This window comes from Ceratosolen solmsi, unplaced genomic scaffold (assembly GCF_000503995.2).
Source record: "Ceratosolen solmsi marchali unplaced genomic scaffold, CerSol_1.0 scaffold61, whole genome shotgun sequence".
Taxonomy (NCBI): Eukaryota; Metazoa; Arthropoda; class Insecta; order Hymenoptera; family Agaonidae; genus Ceratosolen; species Ceratosolen solmsi.
Window position 1 is genome coordinate 926,253 of NW_011948435.1, and position 23,086 is coordinate 949,338.

General features: G+C 26.6%; 1 protein-coding gene across 4 annotated transcripts in view; it reads left to right on the top strand.

Annotated features, from left to right (window-relative positions):
• Positions 1 to 23,086, top strand: part of Pkc53E (Protein C kinase 53E) — a 102,267-nt gene that overhangs the window by 56,065 nt on the left and 23,116 nt on the right. For 2 of the 4 annotated variants that reach the window (XM_011502934.1, XM_011502936.1), the window contains exons 3-5: positions 6,182 to 6,213; positions 6,367 to 6,449; positions 16,691 to 16,802. In XM_011502934.1, the coding sequence (XP_011501236.1) occupies positions 6,182 to 6,213; positions 6,367 to 6,449; positions 16,691 to 16,802 (227 nt within the window). The remainder of the gene's footprint in view (positions 1 to 6,181; positions 6,214 to 6,366; positions 6,450 to 16,690; positions 16,803 to 23,086) is intronic. The other 2 variants (XM_011502935.1, XM_011502938.1) reach the window with 1 other exon arrangement.

Consider the following 23,086-nt stretch of genomic DNA (forward strand, 5'->3'; position numbering starts at 1 on the left):
TAAATTACAATTATTTATTAATAAATTACAATTTTTAAAAATAATAAATCGAATTTATTCACATTTAGTTATTTCAATATCGAAATTTTTAAAACAATGAACACAATTAAAGTCTATGTTTGCTAATGCATCCATAAGATATGAAAATAACTAGATAAGGAAATATTTTGTTAAAGTTTTTACGTTATATAGTTTATAAATTCAACGTAATAAAATTGTAATAATAGACATGTAAAATTCATTCAATGAAGTGGAGATATTTCTAATCGATATAAATTAGTGGAATAAAAATTCGGAAGAATAATCCTAAAATAAGAATGTTACTTACAATTATGTCAATATTTGCATAAAATTAAACGCAGAAGTACCGACTTTTTTTTTTTTACTTCAGTAACTGAAATTCCATTGCACAAATATTTAATGCAAATATTTGCTAGATAAAATAGATCGAAATTCTAAAGTAGACCACGTAGTATTGTCTATTGAAATCTCTTCAATATATGAATTTCCCAACTACTTCTGTCTACAACATTTAAGTTTGTCACCAGCCAATTTAGTAATTTTTATTACTTTATTACTATTGTTATAATAAATAGAATTAAATTGTACTACGAGGCAATTACAATTTTTTACATTTACATATAAAGCACGATTTATCTTATATTATTATCATAATATTGTTCTATTATTAGATAAACCAAAAATTTTAACAGTATAAAGTAAGGAGAAAACATGTTTTCATAAAATTATTTTATGATATGGAGTTTTGTATCTTCATATGCTAAGAGGTTTAAGAAACTGACATATTTACGAAAATATCGTCCTTGATTCGAAATATAAGTTATGAAGATAATAATCTAAAATGAATTTAATTTTAAAATCATTAATTTTCAATGTCATCAATACATGGAATTATCAAATTCATAAATATATAAGTTATAATTATAGCCATTGTCATTTAATTTTGTATTAAATAAAATAATAAGTAATATTTTCGATTCATTGTTGTTAATTATATCAAAATAGTAATTAATTGTATAAGAATAATATGCTCAAATGTAGCATTGTAGATTCTACATAAGTTGTTTATTACAAAAATTATTCTTTGGACTATTTTATTAACTAATTTTCTAATTATTATTTTACCCAATAAAAAAAATTCTATGATCTATCATTTGTTCCTTTGATTTATTAAGTTTCTTATATACTTGTAATATTATAGACGAATCTCTTGAATTTCATGAAAAATATAATTATTGACTAGATAACAGAGACAATTTGTACACGTTCAACTAATTTTTTCTCAAAATTGCAATTGGCAATTAATTCCACCTAAATTGATTGCCATTGTGATAAAATACAAAAATTATATTTAATTGCAATAATTTGATGTAGTAACAAATTATATGTATTTATGATTCAATGTCTCATATTATTTCAAATATTTGAAAAACAATGAAATAAATAATTCTGTAAAAAATTAATCGATATAAATTTTTGTAATATTTTGAGTAACAGTGGGTGTTGTAAAAGCAACAATTAATTTTTCAGGCTACATGATTTAGAAATAACTATAGCATAAAGCAGATAAAATAATTGATAGTTTATGAAACACAAATAATTTATTGATAAATGTTTAAAATTAAAAATAATTTAAAAGAATAAAATCTAATTGATATAAATTAAAAAAAATAATAATAATAATTATAGAGATAATAGAATGGAATATATATTATAAAATCGAAGGTAAATCAATATTATCGAAATACGATTGCGAAAGATAGAGTACAGTAGATTAAAAGAAAAGAAGAAGATGGAAAAATCATAAAAACATCAATCGATAAAAATTTATATATTGATTTTATCTATGAAGCTGATTTGATTGACAAGTGGTTCTCTCTGTCATGGTATGTATAAAAGGCCAGGAAAATCTTTGTATTAGGCGTCGATACGCATAAACACTGGAAGAGGTTGCGAAAAATTGTAAATAATCAGTTAGGTCGAATGGCAGATAGACAAAGATGTAAGAAGAGAGAAAGGCAATGAGAAAGGGAAGAAGATAGCGTGAGTACGAGATAGATGGATAGATAGATAGATAGATAGATAGATAGATAGATAGATAGATAGATGGAGAGAGAGAGAGAGAGAGAGAGAGAGAGAGATGACCGCGCGGTGGTAAGAAAGAGTGGGAGAAAAGACGAAGAAGGTTGAACGAGCGAGTGAGATGACTGTATGGAGGGAGCGTTAGGTTAAAAATGTACCTTTACCATACAGGTTTTCACTATATCACTAAAACCTCGACCTAGCAAAGCTTCATACACACACGCAAATATGTACGGCACACAGATGGGCAAGGCATTTGTATTCTTTCACATTATTTTTATTTTTCTCTTTTCACCAGTTTTTCTAGTTCATTACTAAAAGGCAAAAGTATTTAAAAAAATGTATGCGATGAATAAAATGTTATACGAACGACATTACAGGGCATTAAAAGCATAAGTTTTTCAGTGCAATCGTTCTTACCGTGAACAATTTTTTTTTTTTTTTTTTTCATGGGCTCAGGAATTAATAAAAAAAAATTTGTAGATTAAGAGATTTTCTTTCGATATGCATATAGTCTTTTTCAAATCTACTTTCAAATCTACCGAAAGCCTTGACTTTCTTCCTTTAAAATTCAGTAGTAACGTTAAATGAATCTACTACGTCTGCACTACATATCTATATATCTACATATGTATGTATGTATGCAATTTGTGTATGCGTGTTTGTATGTATGAACAAGCAGAAAATAAACCTAATAGAACTCAAGAGTATTTCAGCCTTTTGGATAGATATGTAAGAGACGAAATAATAAATGTCAATTTTTCAAACCACATAAAATATATTTCGGTAAATCATTGACTTCTATATTATTTTCTTTCATAATTTTTAATAAGAACATTTTCATGAAATAATTGTTTATATTATAATATAAATACATATACAAAACAAATACAAATACAAATAATATAAATAAATTTGATTATAGTTTAAGATATTTCATATTTATTTAGTTTCTAATTATTAATATATTTTTATTTATTATATAAATATTAATTATTTATGTCTGTTAAATTTTTGATATTCAAATTCATACAGAAATATAAATTTTAATTAAAATATATCGATTGATTAAGTTAATTTACTTATAAATGCATTTCTAAATGTGCGTTTTAATAAATATTTATATTTATATATTAATATGATCGTTGAAAATAACATGTACAATATACAGAAATGAATGAAATAAAATATTAATTTGAAAATTATGTATATACACACCCACACGCGCGCACACACACACACACACACACACACACACACACACACACACATATATATATATATATATATATATGCATATACGCATAAATCAGAAATTAATATTTTATTTAATTAAAAATATTATTAATTATTTATTTTTATTTACTATTGTTATAAAGATATATGTTGGGAATAGTTTCTAATAATTTTATCATAATAATTTCCTTTTAAATATTAAATATGGAAAATTATTTTCAGAAAATAAAATTATACAGATCATATGTAGTATTTTTACAGAGATCTTAAATGTTTTAAATGATACATTACAAAAAGATAATTTAATACCATTCAAATTTATTCGTTTTAATTTGCTTAGATTGATAATTTTAATGAACATCATAAATACAAGATAAATACATAGCTTTCACATTATTATATACATTAATAATTAGCATATTTATTAATAATTCTATTATAATCAAGTAATCCTGCATTCTGTAACGAAGCTAGCAGAGCAAATCCTTAAATCTGTACTAATATTGAATATATAATTCGATAATTAAATAAAAAATCAATTTATATTAAATTACACAAAGTGGATTGATAAACTTATTTCAAATTAAGGAAAACATTAAATTTCGCGCCGAAACGTCCTCGGCCGGGGATGAAAATTTTATCGATCAACTAGGGTAAGTCTTGATGAATGACAAGATTTATAATGTATTATTAGCAAAAAATAGAGCAAACACGAAGAGAAGAGGCAAAAAAAAAGAAAAAAAGAAAAAAATTATGAAACGCTCGGGGGTAGAGTATACATTTATAATAGAATTTCTTTATGTTTAGCTTATTTGATAATCCATTGTAACAATAAAATTGTTACTATTTATTATTTTGTTCGATTATGCATAGTGATTTTGAGCCCCATTATATTAGTTTTGCCATCTTTGCGTGTATAAAATTCACGTACATACGATACACGTAAAGTTTTCCAGGATGCGCTATCGTAAGGCGACGGGTTTCCTTATCTGTTGATGAAGTACTTTCAATAAGAGATGTAGTTGAGAAGGAATCTATTAAGATATATATTTGTAAGAAATACTTTACAATAAGCTTTATAATAATGCTCAAATGTAATTTTAAGAAGAGTTAGTATTTTATAGTAGTTTTTAAATTCCCTCAAACTAGATTAAATTGTTTAAGCTCTTGTTAGATCTAAAGGTAGTAAATATAAGAACATTATTTTCTTTAACTTACGGTGCCATTATATTTCTTAATTAAAATTGTATTAGATTGTTTTTTATAATCATAATTAAAATTAGTATTTATGAAAGAACTATATTAGTTTTATGGCTATAAGAAGAAGAGAGATAAGTGTTGAGTATTAGTTTTTCGTTAATTTTATCTTTTAAAATATGATTAATATAATTTGAGTAATTTTTAGTAAAGTTCTGTAATAATAGAAGCTGTGTTACCAATTATAATTTAATTTCTTCTTTAATTAAAGTTTATAGAATATACAATTACCGAAGAAAAATCCGATTAATATTAAATTATAATTAATGTTATTGTTATGCCAGGCTATTGGATTAGCGAGTAAATATCCTATTCTTTTGCATTATCCGCAAACATTCGTTTTATTGATTAAAATTCTTCTTCTTATTAATAATATTTAAATAATACTTAGCCATTTAATTTTTTACACTTTAAAGATTTATTAATAACTTAATAATTTAACAATCAAGAGAGATGTAAAATATTTAATGCAACATAATGGATAATTTAATTTTTATACTTATAATTAAAATTTTTTTTGATTATTATAGAACTTCAGCAGATTTTGTAATAAATTTCTAAAATCTGACAAAATAAAAAAACATAGCGCTCTTTTATAGAAATTGAATGCATTCAGTGCATTATATAAATTCATTGATAAATTGATTGATTGAACAGATAGATTATTTTTATTAAATATTGCAGCAAGGAAAAAAATTGTTTCATTGTATACTCAAACTATGGTAAATAGTTAGATTTAATAGGAAATATAAATGTCATTATTACTATTGTTATTGTTATTATTATTGTTTCTATTTTAACAGTAGTTGAATGAGATTTTTTAAATTTAAATAATATTTTATAAAATTCTTAATCACCCATTTTATAATATAAAATTTATGATTAATATTATATTTATACTTTGCCTATATAAATTTTGTTTTGAAAAAATAATACATCAGATTTAAATATTATATTTTTATTTACTGAATAGAAAGTACATATATTAATAGTATATTTTAAAACTTATGAATTAAATAATCGAAGTTTTTGTGCGAATTATGTTAAGTCGTCAAGTCTTTAAAATAAATCTATTCTTCATAATTTTAATTCCATTGTATTTTGTTATATATTTTTGTTTAATACCCTAACTAAAAAACAGTTAAATTGGAAATATTTTTTATTTTTAATGATATAGAAAATGGTATATCTTTAATGATATATCTACGGTCCAACATATTATATTCTAATAAATATTTCGTACTTTTGAAGTACAATTCATATTTATAATGTAATTCCATAAAGAATATTGATTTTGTTACTTAATTTTTTTTTATATTTAGTAATGAATAATTTTATTGGAGTTATAATTAACATATAAATATAAATTAAACAATTGGAGTTATGTAGCATGTATTTTTTATAAATAAATAAATAAATAAATATATATATATATATATGCGTGTGCATATGTGTGCGTATGTGTGTGTGTGTGCGCGTGCGTGCGTGCGTGCGTGCGTACTTGTTATGTGAAACAATTTAAAACGTTTGAATATGTACGTATGGAGTTAGTCCGTCTGAAGGTGTATTTGTTTTTCTGTTATAGGGGCTTTGGAAAGCAGGGTTATCAGTGCCAAGGTAAGAACCCGAATAAATCGTCCTTGAAATGAAAAAGAAAAGCAAAATTGCCGCTCGCGCTATACATTATGCAAAGCGGAGCTAAGATAAAAAGTGCATAGCCGTGCATCGAAAGGCGATCTACGTAATTACTTTCTTTTCGACCTGTTTCAGTATGTAGCTTCGTTGTACACAAGCGATGTCACGAGTACGTGTCGTTTACGTGCCCTGGAGCTGACAAAGGCGCCGATTCTGACGTGAGTGTCAATTTTTCAGTCTGAGAAAAATAATATGAACATATCACTAATACCTACTTCGCTCCATCCCTAAACTCTATTCCCGGTTCCTTTTATTATATTATAACACCACCGAGTTTTCGCAGCTAATTTCGCCTTCGCTTTCGTTTCTCTCATTTTAATTTCTATTCTCGACGTATGCTTGGCATTTTCATTATATACGATTTTCTTAATTCAATAAATAATTACATTCATAATATACTCAAGCAGAGTTGGTGAGTGAACTTCTTCGTGATAATTATCTAACGGGGCAGTAAGTTCGGAAAATTTTGAAAATTTTGTTAAGCTTATGCATTGGTTTGGATTTTTTTTTTTTTTTTTTTTTTTTTTTTTTTTAAATAATATATATCGCTTATTCTAGGAGTACAAGGATTCACTTTCTTATTTTTCTCAAGCATATTATAAACGCCAAAGTAATAAAAGTTAATTTGATGCAAGTATAACGAACGCAATAAAATAATTATTATTATTTAAATTTATATAATATTCATTACTTGAATTACCGTTGCACATATTCTTTTGATATTTATATTTTACGTATTCTCGCGATGTAAATTTTTATTACTAATATAAAATTATCTACAGGCTTTCATGTATTTCACTATTTACTATTTAATTTATATATAATCTACACGCTACGTAGGATAAAATCATTTATGATAGTTTTGATGAAAAAATTTTCTTACACATACGGCAACGAATTATTTTAATTGTTTAATTATAAAAGCTTGTTTCTAATTTACGTGCTTTTAAATAAAGAATTTGTTGTCTGAACGAAAAGCAAATATATTTGAATAAATAAAATTGTCAATACTAAAATTTGCTTAAAACGTTGGTAATCGTTTCATCCTTTTATCTTTGAAATAAATTTTGATAACAATTGATTACAGACATAACTAATATAAAGATTAAAAAAAACCGTTAGATAAAAATATTAGCATAATAATAAATGATATATTAGTACTTTAATATTTTTAACTTTAGAATTGATATTTTCTATTAAAATTCAGCATTTTTAACTTGGGTTAAAAATATATGAGCGTTGAGAAATTCTGAAAGAGAAGTACAATTAATCAAACGAATAAGCTATAAATGTCAACAAAAAATCCGCTTTTTATAAATAATTTTATGGATTTATTAAATTATTGACGTTGAATTCATCTTAATACAATCAATTTTCGTTTCTTTAAAATATTAAGGGACATTATGTAGGAATATTAATAGGAATTATATAATACAAATATTATTATTAATGAGAGAGTAAAAAATATTAGAATATCTAAGCCAAAAGATAAAAATATTATTAATAATATTTCATATTTTATTATATTAATATATTAAAGAAAAGACTATTAGTATAATTTAATGATAAGTGCTGTTCTAAGATAATGAGCAGTTAGCATTATTATTTTATATATTATCTTAGTTTCTTTAACTAAGAATAAACTTTCTTATAGAAATATTTTAATTGTCGGATTTATAAATATTGGTATCTCGTCGAATCGAAATAACGAAATTTCATTTTTTTTTTCCCCCCTTTTAGAGGGTAAAATAGCATAGTGACATGAAAGCAATAAAATGGATAAATAAAGGTGGAAGAAAAGAAAGATGAAACGAGAGGGACGAAAGCGTGTTGTGGGCGGTTCCGCGGTCCTGGGCTATACTTATTTGATTATTCGTACACGCGCGCGTGCCACACATACACACACCATTTTTTCCAGCACCAACGCACGCCACTTGGCCTAATATAATCATTTTGAGCTTCGTTTACACTATTGTGTGCTCGTAGAGTGTAAGGATAATGTGGAAGGAGAAACGGCTGATAAAGATTGATCAATGCGAAGCAATAAAATTATGTTTTATTTCGATCTTATTAGATTAGAGAATGACATTTTTAATTTGCTGATATATGATATTATACATAATATTATACAGTTGTACCTATGCGATATTTATAGTTTAAAAATTATAGTACAAATACATACTACAATCTTTGCAATATTGTAATGTAAGATGTGAATAATATCGATTTGCAACATACGATGGATTTTACTGACATTATTATATTTCAATGAAGTTTAATGTAAATATTAAATTAACAACTATGCATGTCTATTTATGACAAATGGAAATTACTTAAGTATTAAGAAAATTCCAAGTAAATATTACATTACCTATAAAGCATTGCCTAAAAAATAATAAAGAAGCTAAATCGAAACTTATTAAAAACATTTACAATTTCTAGTACAACCGAGTCATATATAATAAATATATAAAACCCGTAAGGTGAAAAAAAAATGAAAAAAATTGAAATAATATATGGGATAAACACATGTCTTTATATCGGTCGTTTCTTTTCTCCGGACGAAGGATAAAATAAGCAAACGAAAACACATAGTTACACGAATAACTGCCGACTTAGGTGCAGTAACAGACTCTGATACTGTCGTCAAAAATAAAAGAAAAGTCATCACAATGGACAATAAAAATACTCGGGAAGACAGATATCATCCTTCGTTCGTAAATCCAGTTCTCTTCGATGTGTTCTTACAGGCGGTTCAATTTCACTCGGATACGAGAAGAATTTACTTTACAAGAAAAAAAATACCGTTTACTCATTTTCTTCATTCTCCTTGAGTTTTTTTTTTTTTTTTTTTGAACTTCATCACATCTTTCTTATAGGGTAGTGTTAGAATTAATCCTTTTCTCATTCTTGACTATTAATCAAGATATATAAATTATAGGGACTACAACAATGTTAAAAGATTTTAAACTTTGAATTCTCCTTATAAGATATTAAAAATTAAAAATATTTTTTAAAGAGATGGATAGTTTTACATTTAATTTTTAAAATTTTTAAAATTTGCCATGAATGAGATGGAATATACGAAGAGAAGGATTCAAATATAAATACGCAATTATTCATAATTCATTGTGTTTGTTAGTTTAGTGTCTGTTTAGTAATGATTTTTGATATTCAAATTATATCCAGTTATTATTAAATTATTTTTTTAGATTCAAATTTTCGAAACTTTCATATTTTATGAAAAATTAATGTTTTTTTAAATATATAAAAATGCTATGAACAATTATACTTTGTTTATGTGGAAGCAATATTTTATTTGTCATTTTCAAAACAAAGTATACTCAGCTTTACAAAGTTTCATTAATTTTTCAATTTTTTGTTTCCACAGCGCTGTTATTTATTTATTTATTTATTTTTCGATTGTATACGCTATACCAATTCTTTCTTCTAACAATCGAGATATTACTTTTTTTTTTTTTTTTTTTTTTTTTTTTTTTTTTGATAAGTATTTCCATTGTAACTTATTATTATACAAACATGTTTGACCCAATATAATTTACTTATAATTCTGAAAAATGTATTGTGAATAAGTGCTTTTCATTGTATTTGCCAACAAGTTATTTAATGAGTACGATAAATTTTCGTATATTTTTAATTACTTACAACAATATAATTTACTATGTATAATATTAATTGATTAATTATTAATATTTGGCATCAATATATTGTGATCGTTTTAAAAGCAAAGCTAAATATGAATTTTTATGAATGAAATGATCTCTCATAGACTAATTTTAAATTACACGATAATTGATATAAAAATTTTAATATTTCGTTAATTAATTATTGTTAACAATATAAATGCTATTATGAAAACAATAGCCTTTATTTTTTAAAAGCGTTAAAATATGATTCTATTTTTTAACATTAGTACATATATATTATATATTTGTATTTTATCATAATATTGATTAATTTTTATTTTCTTTTTTTCTTTAATTTCTTATTTATTGAAAATGCAACGAAATCTCTACATTCACATTGAAATGATAAATGGTTTGCATTTAAATGCCATTATTTATATAAAATAAAAATAAGCTTCTTTTCATAAATTTAAACACAAATTTTTCCATATAATTCATGAATTTTTATTATTTTCGACATATTAATGGACATTTTATATCAAGCGTATGTATTTTTGTATTTCACTTTATAATTGGAATTAATAAGTTAAATATATCTGATATGGAAAAATCAAATTAAGTTGTATTCACCTTCTATTAGTTGTATTATATTAATTAAAAATAAAAAAATAAAAAAAAAAATGGAATTTTAGAGAGAAATCATAAAATATTATTCATTAAGTAATTGAATCAGCTTATATCATTTTTTTTTTTTTAAATAAAATTAAGCCTCTGAAACTAAATTTCTATTTATAGTTGCATATTTCTTACACGCTTCACAAATATAAATAAAATCTTGCTTAAATAATTCTTTAAATTAAAAATCATTATCACAATACATACAATTGTAATAAATATATTCTATAATTTGTTAAGTAATTGAAAATGTATATATATATATATATATATATATATTGCTAAGTATAGTTATTATGAAAATTTTTATTAGTTTTTACAATATTTAATTATATTGTGGACAAAAAATATGACATAATGCTGTTGACAATGAACTATTCATGAATTCGAATGATTTATGTATGTGACGCGTATATGAAATATGCCCAGTATGATCTTGAAATTTTCTAAATAAATTATTTGACTTGGGATAATGTAATGAAACAAGTTCGACGATATGGCCTCTGAGCATCTACTTTTATAGGTGAACTAATGATAATTTGAGTGCTGTTAAATTTTTGAATGTTGTGTTCATTTTCATTTCAATGTCCTTAATTAGAAAATATTTCATTTCTCGTTTACTGCATCCTCCTTCAATCTACATGAATCCTTTATTATTCGTGAATTACATTGAATATTTTAACTGTTAATTACTTTTTAATAAATGAATTTTCCGTACGTTTTTATCCTTAGTTTCTAATCTTAAATTCCACTTTATATTTAACTTTTATTTTCAAATGTTGAATTTGTAATGTCGAAGTATAAATCATAATCGATTATTAAAATAATGTTTGGTTCATCTTTTAAGTTTGCGATATTAGTAATTGCTTGAAAGTATAGATAGCAGTTATTATTTAGCAGTTATTGATTTATTCATTAATAAATGCTTGTAAATAATTTAATCCATATTGGTGATTTATTAATTTTCAATTTAGGAAAGGCTTCGACCTTGTTTCCTTAATTACAAATTTAATATTGAAAAAATAATCATAGCAATTAATGATAATGTAAGGTAATTAAAAATATTGAAATAATGGTGATTATTATTGAAATAATAAACAATAATGTCGTCAAATTGAAAATTTATCGTTGCTCTTTTCTGAAATATCCCTTATGCCCAATACAATAACCGATAAAGTGAATTGTAATTTATAAGCAAACGGCCTTTTAATTTGTTTTACGTTACAATGGTTTTTATCATTAACGATTGATTAGGCGCGAAGAAAACTTTGAAACTTCTCGCTCAATTGTCAATATCAATTTTTAATTATTTAAAAACAGATATTATTAATGTTTCCATTGCTTACTTGATAAACGCTCGGGTAATTTTATTTTTTAATAGTTATATACGTAGTTAATATTTAATAACTGTAAACTGTATTTTTTGTTTTGTTTTATATAAATTATTATTTAAAAATTGAAAATTACTTTCAGTTTGGTTATATTTAATTTGAAATGTAAAGCCCATTGTATAAAGACGTGAAATTGTATTTATTATTGAAATAATAGGAGAGTTTTTATTTTAATCTATTTTCTTATCTATTATTTTAATCTAATTTTTTATCTATTATTTTAATCTAATTTAAATTTATTTTAAGTTTTTGAGGTCCTTTAATTAATGAAACAAGATTTCTCTAATGTAATATAGTACTTAGGTGGATAAGCCAAGTATCAACTGACTGATCGGGTATTAAATATCACTCAGGTCACAAACAAGAAACACATTTTCACATCATCAATTTACTGCTTAAGTCTATTTCACCTAATATTCTTACGATTAATGACCGATTAACACAGATCATCCGGTTGTCCGAAATAAAGCCGATAATTTAATCGTTATTTACGAAAATTATTTCAACACTTACATCTACAATATCAATTGTGATAGTGTTTTTTTTTTTGTTTATGTGATATTTTAACAACCAAATTTATTATAGACAACGAGAGATTTTTATTCCATTATATTATTATATTTTGATTTAACGAGTTTATATAAACGACGTACATATTGTTATTAACATAACGTATAAATACAATGGCTCGATAAAAGTTAAATAAATGAAAATAAATAATCACAATTATAGATCAAATTACGTGAATTATCTCCAGTTTAATAATGTATAATAATATATTAAATGTATTTCGAACAAATTTTATTTGCATATTGTATATTATAAGTATATTAAATATGAATATAAGTACGTAATTTTTTTTTCTTCTTTTAGCTATTTATAGTCTCATTAGACTTGCATTTGGAATATTACATATTATCGAGGTTCTAGCATTAACTCGGAAATTTTTTTTTACGAATTGAAAAAGAATTATAAGCATGTTAAAGGCACTTCATTAGGAAGCCAAAGATTTTTTTACACTTTACGAACGCTGAATTACCTTTTGCACTTGGTAAAACTGAGTTATTAAAAATTAATTAATGGAAACGTTTGTATTATGCTTTACACTAACACTTAATATCTTTTTATATTCGAAATTAATTTTACATTTAACTTCGTAGCTCTTTTATCTATTAATATACTCTATTCTCTAATATTTCACCTCTGCATATTTATCAATGTATTAATACCAAAACATTTAATTTAACTTTTAGAACAAAGTTAATTTATTCGAATATTAATATTGAATATCACGTAAGTTATATCGATGTATATACATAACAAATCTATATTAATTCATTTTATCTAAGTAGTATTCTGCTTATGATTCAATTAATTGAAAAATTTTAATTAAAAATACTACAGAAATTACGCGCTTATAAAATACAGTACAATTGTATTTATAAGTATATATACAATATATGTATAAGTGCTCTCTTCACATACTTATCGTAGTAAATTAAATCTATGACTTCAAAGGAAAGATATAAATTAGATTCAACAATTATCAGGCACGAGCAAAAAATATATTATCTTGGAAATCTAAAATAATTATTCAAATTAGTAATTCTGCATTTATCGATAAAAGTATCGTTTAAATTCAATCAATTACCGCTAGAACATTCGACAAAATTGAATTCTATAATACATGCATATAGAATATACTAAAGCCGCTTATTACAGTCACTAATCATTTATAAATGCTTACATAGATTAAAAATGACATTCTCTGTTTTAATAAATGAATTAACTATTTCTCATTACATAAGAAAACTCGTCTCTTTATCCCAAGGCAAATAGAGATCTGATTTTTGCAAATGGGTCATTACACGAAACCTGCAAGACCAATACCAACTCGTATAATGTAACGGAGATTTTATTCGTAACTTTAACTTTTATTCGTACAATAAAGAGTAAAGCTTATCCGAGTTCTTGTATTTCGCTCGTAAATTTAACAAATTTTTGAGAAAATTCGTAATCGTTTTATTTTTCGTATTATTTTTGCCTATTATTTATGAAAATGTCGCTTAAACTCATTTGCATGGTAAAAGCTGTAAAATCCAAAAGAGCTCGTAAAATTAAAAATAATCGATCTTTGGATAATAAATAGTTCTACTTTATTTGAAAAATTTTTAAAAAGTTCATGTCATATCGAAGTAATACGATACGACAAGTGTTTTAACAAATCTAATTAAGATGTAATTAATGTAATTGATTCTCGCTATTCGTAATACTTTGTGTTACACCGGAAAATTCAACGGTTTCGTTAATGGATGATGTTTAATACCATTAGATAGATTATCAAGGCCAATGAAATTTTATTTCACTGACATATCAGCTTGAAAATCTCGTCAAATCACTTGGGTCGAGAATCACCGTCTCATTAAACATTGAGCAACATAACTCGCAATCTAATAATAAATATCAAATGAAGAGATTGAAGAAATATAAATTTGAACGGCGAAGAGAATCGATCGAGGATCGACAGTTTTCCGAGCACGCGAGTACGTTTGATGCTTATCGATCGAGGATAAAAAGTGGATTCGAGCGAGCTCTCGAATGTTGCCTCACAGAAGAAAAAGATCGTGATAATGTTTCAAGCTCGGTGAAGGGAGAGGGAAGAGGGGGCGATTGTCAGGCAGGCACCCCCTCGGTCTTGGCATTGGCTCGACGTGTTGTCGTGGCGGAAAAAGTCCGCCGCGGGTGCACTCAGCTTCCGCGTCGGGGCGTATTGACCAGGGCTGACGTCAGCCGTGCACTAGGCCTTAGAAAAAACGTCCGACCTAAACTGGGAGGGGGGGGGGAGGTGTGCGTGTGTCTGTGGAGAGGCGTCGGGACGGAGTAGGATTGTGGTAGGAGCTAGGAGGTAAGAGGAGGAGATGGAGGTTTAGCAGGATCGGGTGGGGGGGGGGCAGGAGGACAATTTCAGAAAAGAGCGAACGGCGTCGCGTGCGTCCGCCCCGAGCACAAAGGTAAAAAGGGAAGGAGGCCTGATTACAAACCTGCGCTAAGCTCGCAGCGTATAATATCCCGGCCTCCGCACGGCCTCCGTCTCTGCTCTCTTGACCCTATCCCACGCGCGTCCTTGACCTTAAGTTCCCCGTCCTTCTCGCGCTCAACTCGCTCGCGCGCTCCTTCCTATTTCCTCCTCGATGGCGTGAGCATGCACTTGGAGAACGAATTTCGCATCCACTAGCGTCGGTCGAGCTTTATTTCTCAGGCTGCACTTATTTTCCCCCTTTGAATTTACCTTTTAATCCTTCTTAGCTTTACACCCTTCCCCGAGAAACCCCACCCAACCTCTCGCCAGCCCTACCTTATTCATATCCATATATGTATAATGAAGGTCGCTCAAGCTATTTATTCAATGGATTTGTTGTATGAGTGTGTCGCTAATGCTCCGTAAGAAGAAAGCATGCGAAATGATTTATGTACGTCGTAGTTTTATGAAAAGTTCACGGAGAATCTTAATTCAAGTACTGCGATAAGCTTCTCGCTCGTTTCGTGCAATTACAACTGATTTGTCGATGCGCGCAATCGTCCAAGAATTCTCATTTTCCGATTACGCGCGCGCATACGAACGCACGCAGAAAAACACGAGGACACTTATTAAAAAATCTCAATCATTTTTTAATCATCCGTTTTATTAATCATCCCAGAATCTGAGCATCAAAGTTATATATAATTTCAATCTCCGCAAAATTAATATATATATACACACACACGCGCGCGCGCGCGCGCGCACGCACGCACACATATATTAATTCGCTCGAAAATTTAAATGAATAATGCGATAATTAGAATTGTCATCTCATAATTGTATATCTACGCTAATAATGAGAATTAGACTCTATCAATTACTACTATTTTCACTTGTACTTTTTGCTTTAATCTATACCAAACAAATAATTTATATCAAATTTTATTCACCTTTAAGTTATTATTTATATATGTTTACATATACGTCCGATTAGAGGTTGTCGAGAGCTTCAGCCCTGCTAATAATAAATTTGCACGAGTGTGACATAAAATTCTGATAAACAAGTCCGATTAAAAGCAAAGGAAAGAACATACAAATGAAAAGGCAAACGAATGTTTCGTGCTTAATGAAAGTAAAATGTACGTCATGAAAAACTGAGAAATTTACCACGTCCAGCAGAATTTAATACTAATCGTTAAAGAAATTCATCACCGGGAGCTACACATTCTCAATAATAAAAAATCGATATCGCGAGCACGAAAACCTTGGATCAAAAATGAAAACCCAAACAATCGTGAATTACAATAGCCGTTGGATATCCCATAACACATGTTCATTTTAAAAGTAAATCGAGTAACCGGCAGTGAGAATAACTTAGCTTGCCGGCGATTGCGTGATCAGGGCGTTTGCCGCTGAAAAGAGATGGAACGTCACCGACTCCCCTTCGTCCCTTATCGCTCGTACCGCACTCGTTTCACTCATCGTGCATTTTTCTCACACCTATACCCCCCTCCCCTCCTCCCCCCCCCCCCCCCCCCCACCCCCCCCCCCCCCCCCTTCTACAATTACTTTTATGTAAAAGTATTTTAATTTTGCTCGCAACTCAATCTCTCCAGTACACAAGGTCAGAGATGCAAGATATGGGATAACAGTAAGGCTAAACACAGGACACGCGGACTAAACATCAATTCAAGGTACAAACGTACAACAGCCCGACCTTCTGCGACCATTGCGGTAGCCTGCTCTACGGTATCATCCACCAGGGCATGAAGTGCCAAGGTACAACACCCATTCCTATCAAACAATACGATTGTACATTGCAAATTACATGAATATTCTCTGTATGGTGTGGACTATGTTCTCGAATGGTGTTATGTATGTGGCTTTAATTTTCAACCCCGTTTCGTCCTTAAACTCGTTTATTCCTATTCTCAAAACTTTCCCCTCAATTCGGCAACACGATTCTATACGCTTTATCTTCTCTCCGTTTAATAACACCATGTGGAAAAAGAAAGAATAAGACGCTCGGAAGCTTTTTAATCGCGAAACGCGTAAAATAATAATTTTATTCTGTTGCGTCATCAATAAAGATTAACGAATGATTATTATTATTAAAATTACCCAAAACATAGTTGTTTGTAATTGTCTAAAACAGCACAATAAATATTATTAATAGATATTGTCAAAATAAAATGAATTATTTCATTATTTATATATACATATTCTGCTTCGTCCTTTTCCTTTATTTCATTAGTATAATATATATATATATATATATATATATATATATATTCGTTTAATAAGATGGTTACTTTTACTTTACCCACTCACTTAATTTACTTACGTAAAGCAATGAAAAACCTTTCTTACGTACATCCACGATGAATTCAAATTATTTCTCGCATCTTTCATAACGAATATTTCAATTCAATACAATTGCACATTTTAATTGGGACTTTGAAAAGTCTCTATTCTTAAACTTTATTCAATTTAGTTATAATTAACTTTCATTCCCGCGCGAAACAAATCGCTTTATTCTTCTTTTCATCTGCTTACATGACCTTTCTCACAACTCACTTCAGTCAGACTAAACTTATGCAATATGCATATGCACTTTTCTCCTTCAAATCTTTCGATTTTCCCTTCATTCCCCCCCCCCCCCCCATATGTAATGTTCTTCATCGAGTACTTCACGGCGATAATCGATTTGCCGTACCAAAGAACAACCGAGCAAGTGCAATATGTACGCTTTCATTTTTTTCTTTCTTAATGTTCATGCATTCTTTGCGTCTCTCTCCCTCTCTCTATCTCTCTCTCTCTCTCTCTCTCTCCGTCTTTCACTTTCATGTCTTCAAATATTCTAGTAATTTTCTTGAATGTCGTCTACAACTGACACAATAATCACATCTATCCATTTTCTACCTAAGCGTAAGCCAATTTTTTTATTACATTTAATTCATGTATTGACAATTTCAGTGAGCGTACTATATCTTGACGTATATAAAATTTTTTACCATATTTATTTATATGTCTGGATCTGTATTTTAAATTAAATCTATACAGGACAATTAATTATAAAGAATTTATCGATAATTTTACATTTGATGATACTTCATGAACATTTTGTAAGATAACAATTTGTAAGCAAAACATTACTTCTTTTAATTCTTAATTTAATAAATCGAATACAATTTACGTGATGAGTCGGTAGTCTCGTAATTCTTGTAAATAAAAATAATAAATTCTCAACAATCAACCTAACGTAATTCGAAAATTCTTTTAATCAACTTGTTTTTTGTTTTTTATTGTTTATTAAGAAAAATTTTACGAATTCCTTAATGATTTTTAATTTCTATTATATTATGATAAATAATATTATTTTTATAAAAATTATAATTATTTTTTTTGTATCTCGGTAGTCTGCAATTTAAACCTTTTACAGTATCTTATTTCCTTCCTAGTTTACGCATAAAGCGAAAACGTGAAAAAAAAAAATAAATAAATAATAAGCATAAAATGCAATATATTGCTTATGCTATGTTCATTAAATTCTCTAATTTGAGAATGAAAAATTTTGCCATCCTAGGTGGATAATGAAGAGAGTAAAAAAGTAAAAGTGAACGCAAAGTACACTGTTATAAGAATGCAACATATAAGATTGAAATGGAAAGAAAGAGGAGCGCATACTAAAGTAAAAGATAAACGAAGAAAACCATAGGATCGTGTAATAAGAGTTTCGATGATTTTTTTTTTTTGTCTCTTTACTCTCTTTTGTCCTAGGCTTGAGAAAATTAATACATAAAAATCTGTGCAAACAGCACCATAGCTGGCTTAATGGTTTTCTTTCTTTCGCTACAAAAGTTCGCTACTATCTTATAAAAAGTCTTTACATATTACATTCTTTTATTACACTATTTTTATTTCATCCATTTTCCTGTTTATATTTTGATATCCTCTCTGAAATTCTAAATGTTTTCTTTTTTTCTATTTGACCTATTTTATATGTTGTATACGTATGCGTGCATTGGTTTACAGAAAAACACGCGTATACATACATGTATATATGTGCTTTTGCGTGTAAAATATCGAAAGCCTTGAGTGATATGTTTCATAATCGTCGTACATTTTTGTTTATAAATATCCACATTTATACACTTTCTTTATGTACATATAATTTATTATGAATATTGAACGAAATCTTATAAATATTTGTCTCTAATAAATGTCGAATTATTGTATTCTAAACGAAATTCCATAAATATCGTACAGATATTCCTATTTTATAATTTGTATTAGTTTTTCTTATAAAAGCTTGAAGAAATAAAATTTTTCAAAAATTCTCAATACTTTTTCCATAATAAATAAGGATTTAATACATATTATCATTTTTAATACGACTCAATTAGAATACCAATTCCATAAAAGACTGAATAGATAATTGAATAATAATCAAATATTTTAGGTTACATACCTTTATTAATATCTACAACTTGAATGTGTATGTTTTTGTATATCTCTCTTGTTTTACTATTTCTTTATCTATGATGTATCTCCTTCTCATATTTATCATTACTATTATGGTATTAATATGGTATTACTTAACTTTTATATGTATATATATTTTAACAACTGTATATAATATAATAATGTTTATTGTTCATTCATATCGTAAATTGCTTAAATTCTTATCTGCTTCTATCTAACATTCTTAATATCTTTTTCTCTTACAATGTATTATATTGATTTGGTACATAAAATATAATCACATTTGTGATTTTTTTTTTTTTATACTTACGATTGCCTCTCTAAAAACAGTATTAATATTTGTCTATTAAAATTTAACATTACGCATTTTAATACGAATATCATTATGTAAATGTTACAAACACTTTATACAATCAAATTTCACCGTTAATATCTTTAGCGAGTGTTCACATTTATTTTTATGATATTTTATGTATTGTATCGATATTTCTATAAGCCTCAATTCTATTTAGATATGTTACAGCACTTTTAATATGCATATAAAATTAATCGTATTTTGAATTTAAATACATAAGAGTAATTTAAGCACATAATAAGTGACTCACGAAAACTGTAGTGCACAAACAATGTAATAATAACAATAATATATTATATCACTTTCCATTCATAATATGAATATTTGCTCAATCTAATATTTTACCTAAAATAAGCAGAAAGACAAAAAAAAAAAAAAAAAAAAAAAAAAAAAAAAAATTTATAATTCGATAGACGTGAAACACCGAACCGCATGTGGACGGTAAATTAAAAACATATCGATTCATGAAAAATCCGTTAATGTCTGACACGCCATAAATTGCTATTATTCTTTCGTGTTAGTCTTACTAATTACGAAATGGAAAGAGAAATCGGGATCGATTTGTCTCGATATTTCTGATTACTCGGATCTATCAATTTTTCGTTCAAATTTTGCCTTCCATTAACTCCAAGATTTGATTCCATAATAATCGAATAAACAGAGTAATCGCTATTTAATCACTTCATCAGGATACGTTGCTTCCTTATTCTTTCTCTATATCGTTTTCAAGGCGAAAATAGTATATTTGTAATTTTATTGATCTATTTGCCATTCTGCTTTATCCTCACTCTTTTCATTTTTTATACCTTCTTTCATTACCACGATTTTTATCGACAATATGCTCTCATAACTAATTGTCAATAATTGAATAATTTCAATTATTTCACCAAATTGAGAGAAATATCTAATAGTCCACTATAGTTGTAAGCTCAAAAATTTATGGCTAAAAATGCATTTTTATAAATCAAAATTCTCAAGTGATATTCGCTATTTAATTTATACGCAATTTCTATGTGGATTTAATTAAATGAATGAATTTAAATTTACGTTTAAAAATATTATTATCAATAAATATAAAATTTAATAAAAATAATATATCAAGTCACTTAGTTGTAGAAAAATTTTAAATTAAAATACTATTTTGGTAGGTTGTAGTTTTATCATAAGCAACATTTTTACATATAAAGTTATCATCGATTGTTGTTGGTATATTTTAATATTTATTTACTTTTATGAATTTTATTTATTAAAATTTAGACCTTTATTATAAAAATTCTGATTAAATACTTCTCAAGCATTAGTTTTACTTCATATTTAACTTCATAAATTCGTTTTTATTTAAAATTTTCTTACTCTTAATTACGATCAATTAGAATTTTATTTTAATAAAATTGTAAACTATAATAATAAATCTTAGTTAATTTGTAGATATCGATATCTATAGAATTCATTTGTGAGATAAAATATTAATGGGGTAAAAAATCATCAGAATTAACATATTATGTTTAGTATATCGGAAGAAAAATAATATATCGAATTCATTGCAAACTATTTACAATAACATATTTTATTATAAATCTTCTGTTATCATATCGTAAAATCTAATGATTAAATTATTTTTAATTATAATTTTTAATTATATTTGTAATTATCGCAGCATAAAAGTTATATTTAAAATATTAGTCATGATTATTGATCTACGATTAATTGTTAATTATCTCTAATATTTCCATAATATATAAAATTTCGGTAATATATATCTGTAGAATATATGTAATGTATAATATATTTAAAATCTTTTTACAACAAGTTAGTTAATTTTTCGTTGATCATTTGTTCCAGAGCTTTACAAAGTATAATAATATTATAATCAAATTTTTTATATGGAATAAATATTCTTGAAATAAATGCACTATATTATTCAAGAAGCATCGAGAATAGCAAAATTGTATTAATCCATGAAAAATTCTACCTACTATATATAGTTCACTAAATAATTAGTTTTTCCATTAATTTTCTTACACTGTGCAGAGCACATCAAATATTACTCATTGAAAGTGGCTTACGATTCTCTATAACTTCTCTTATTAAATTGATTATCCATTTTCCGAGAGTACATTCAGGAAATAAAAAGTTAAATGAATATATAAATATACGGATACCTGCGTAGCTAGAGTGAGAGAGGGTGAGAGAGCGAGAGCGAGATCGTGAGGGGGAGAGAGGAAACATTTTTAAGCTAAGAGCTACTTTGCTCCCTTATCGTTCTTTTTTTTCCGTTTCTCATCTCCTATCTTTCTTTATCTGTTCTTTATTTCTGAACAATGCTTTTACTTTTAGGAAGCTCCTCTTTAATCGTGAACAATTCTCTCGCACAATAAACCCACTTTCGGGAATCTTATGAAAACCTATTAAGAATAGTAGTAGTTTTAGTGGATACTCTGTTATTTGAGTTTATTGTTTTAAGGAAGAATTTAGGTGAATTGGTCATTTTGAATTTTTAATACAGAGCTTTTTTTGTCAAAGTGACAAGTGACTATCGTTTGTAACATATAGTGTAAAAAAAAAAAGTTTAATTTCTAGATAATTTGATCGCATGACAAATCACTCAACTATCTCAATATGTTAAAAATCGATTTTCATTGATTATTGATATATTCATTTTGTTATTTTAAATTTTTTGTACATAAATAAATAGACTTTATAATTTCGTGTAACATGTAATTATACTCTATTTATGTTTGATAGAGGAAATGTAATTTTAATGATTTATAATAGTACTGGTTTTAAAATATTTTACACTATAACTTGTAATTATATATATATATATATTTAATATTAAATTCACAATATAATAGGATAAAATAAAGTCCTTAAATACATTTCATAATGTCAATTAAAATTTTTTATATTCTTAATTGTTAAAATTTAATAGTAAGTGAATTATATCTGTAGATAATAATAATAGACTCAATATATTAAATGAATAGAAATGATATTAACTTATTTTGAAGAAGATTAATTTGTAATTCTGAGTTTTTAAGTAGAAAATAATTTGATATTGTCAGGCGCGAATAACGTACATGCATTTATCAGAGTTATTTACATCTATTTGAAAATTATTCAAATACATACAACGACATTAATGCTTAACGTTGCTTTATTAATTTTATACTATTTGCAATTGCAAATATTTAAAATTCTGATTCTAACTGTGCTATTGGAG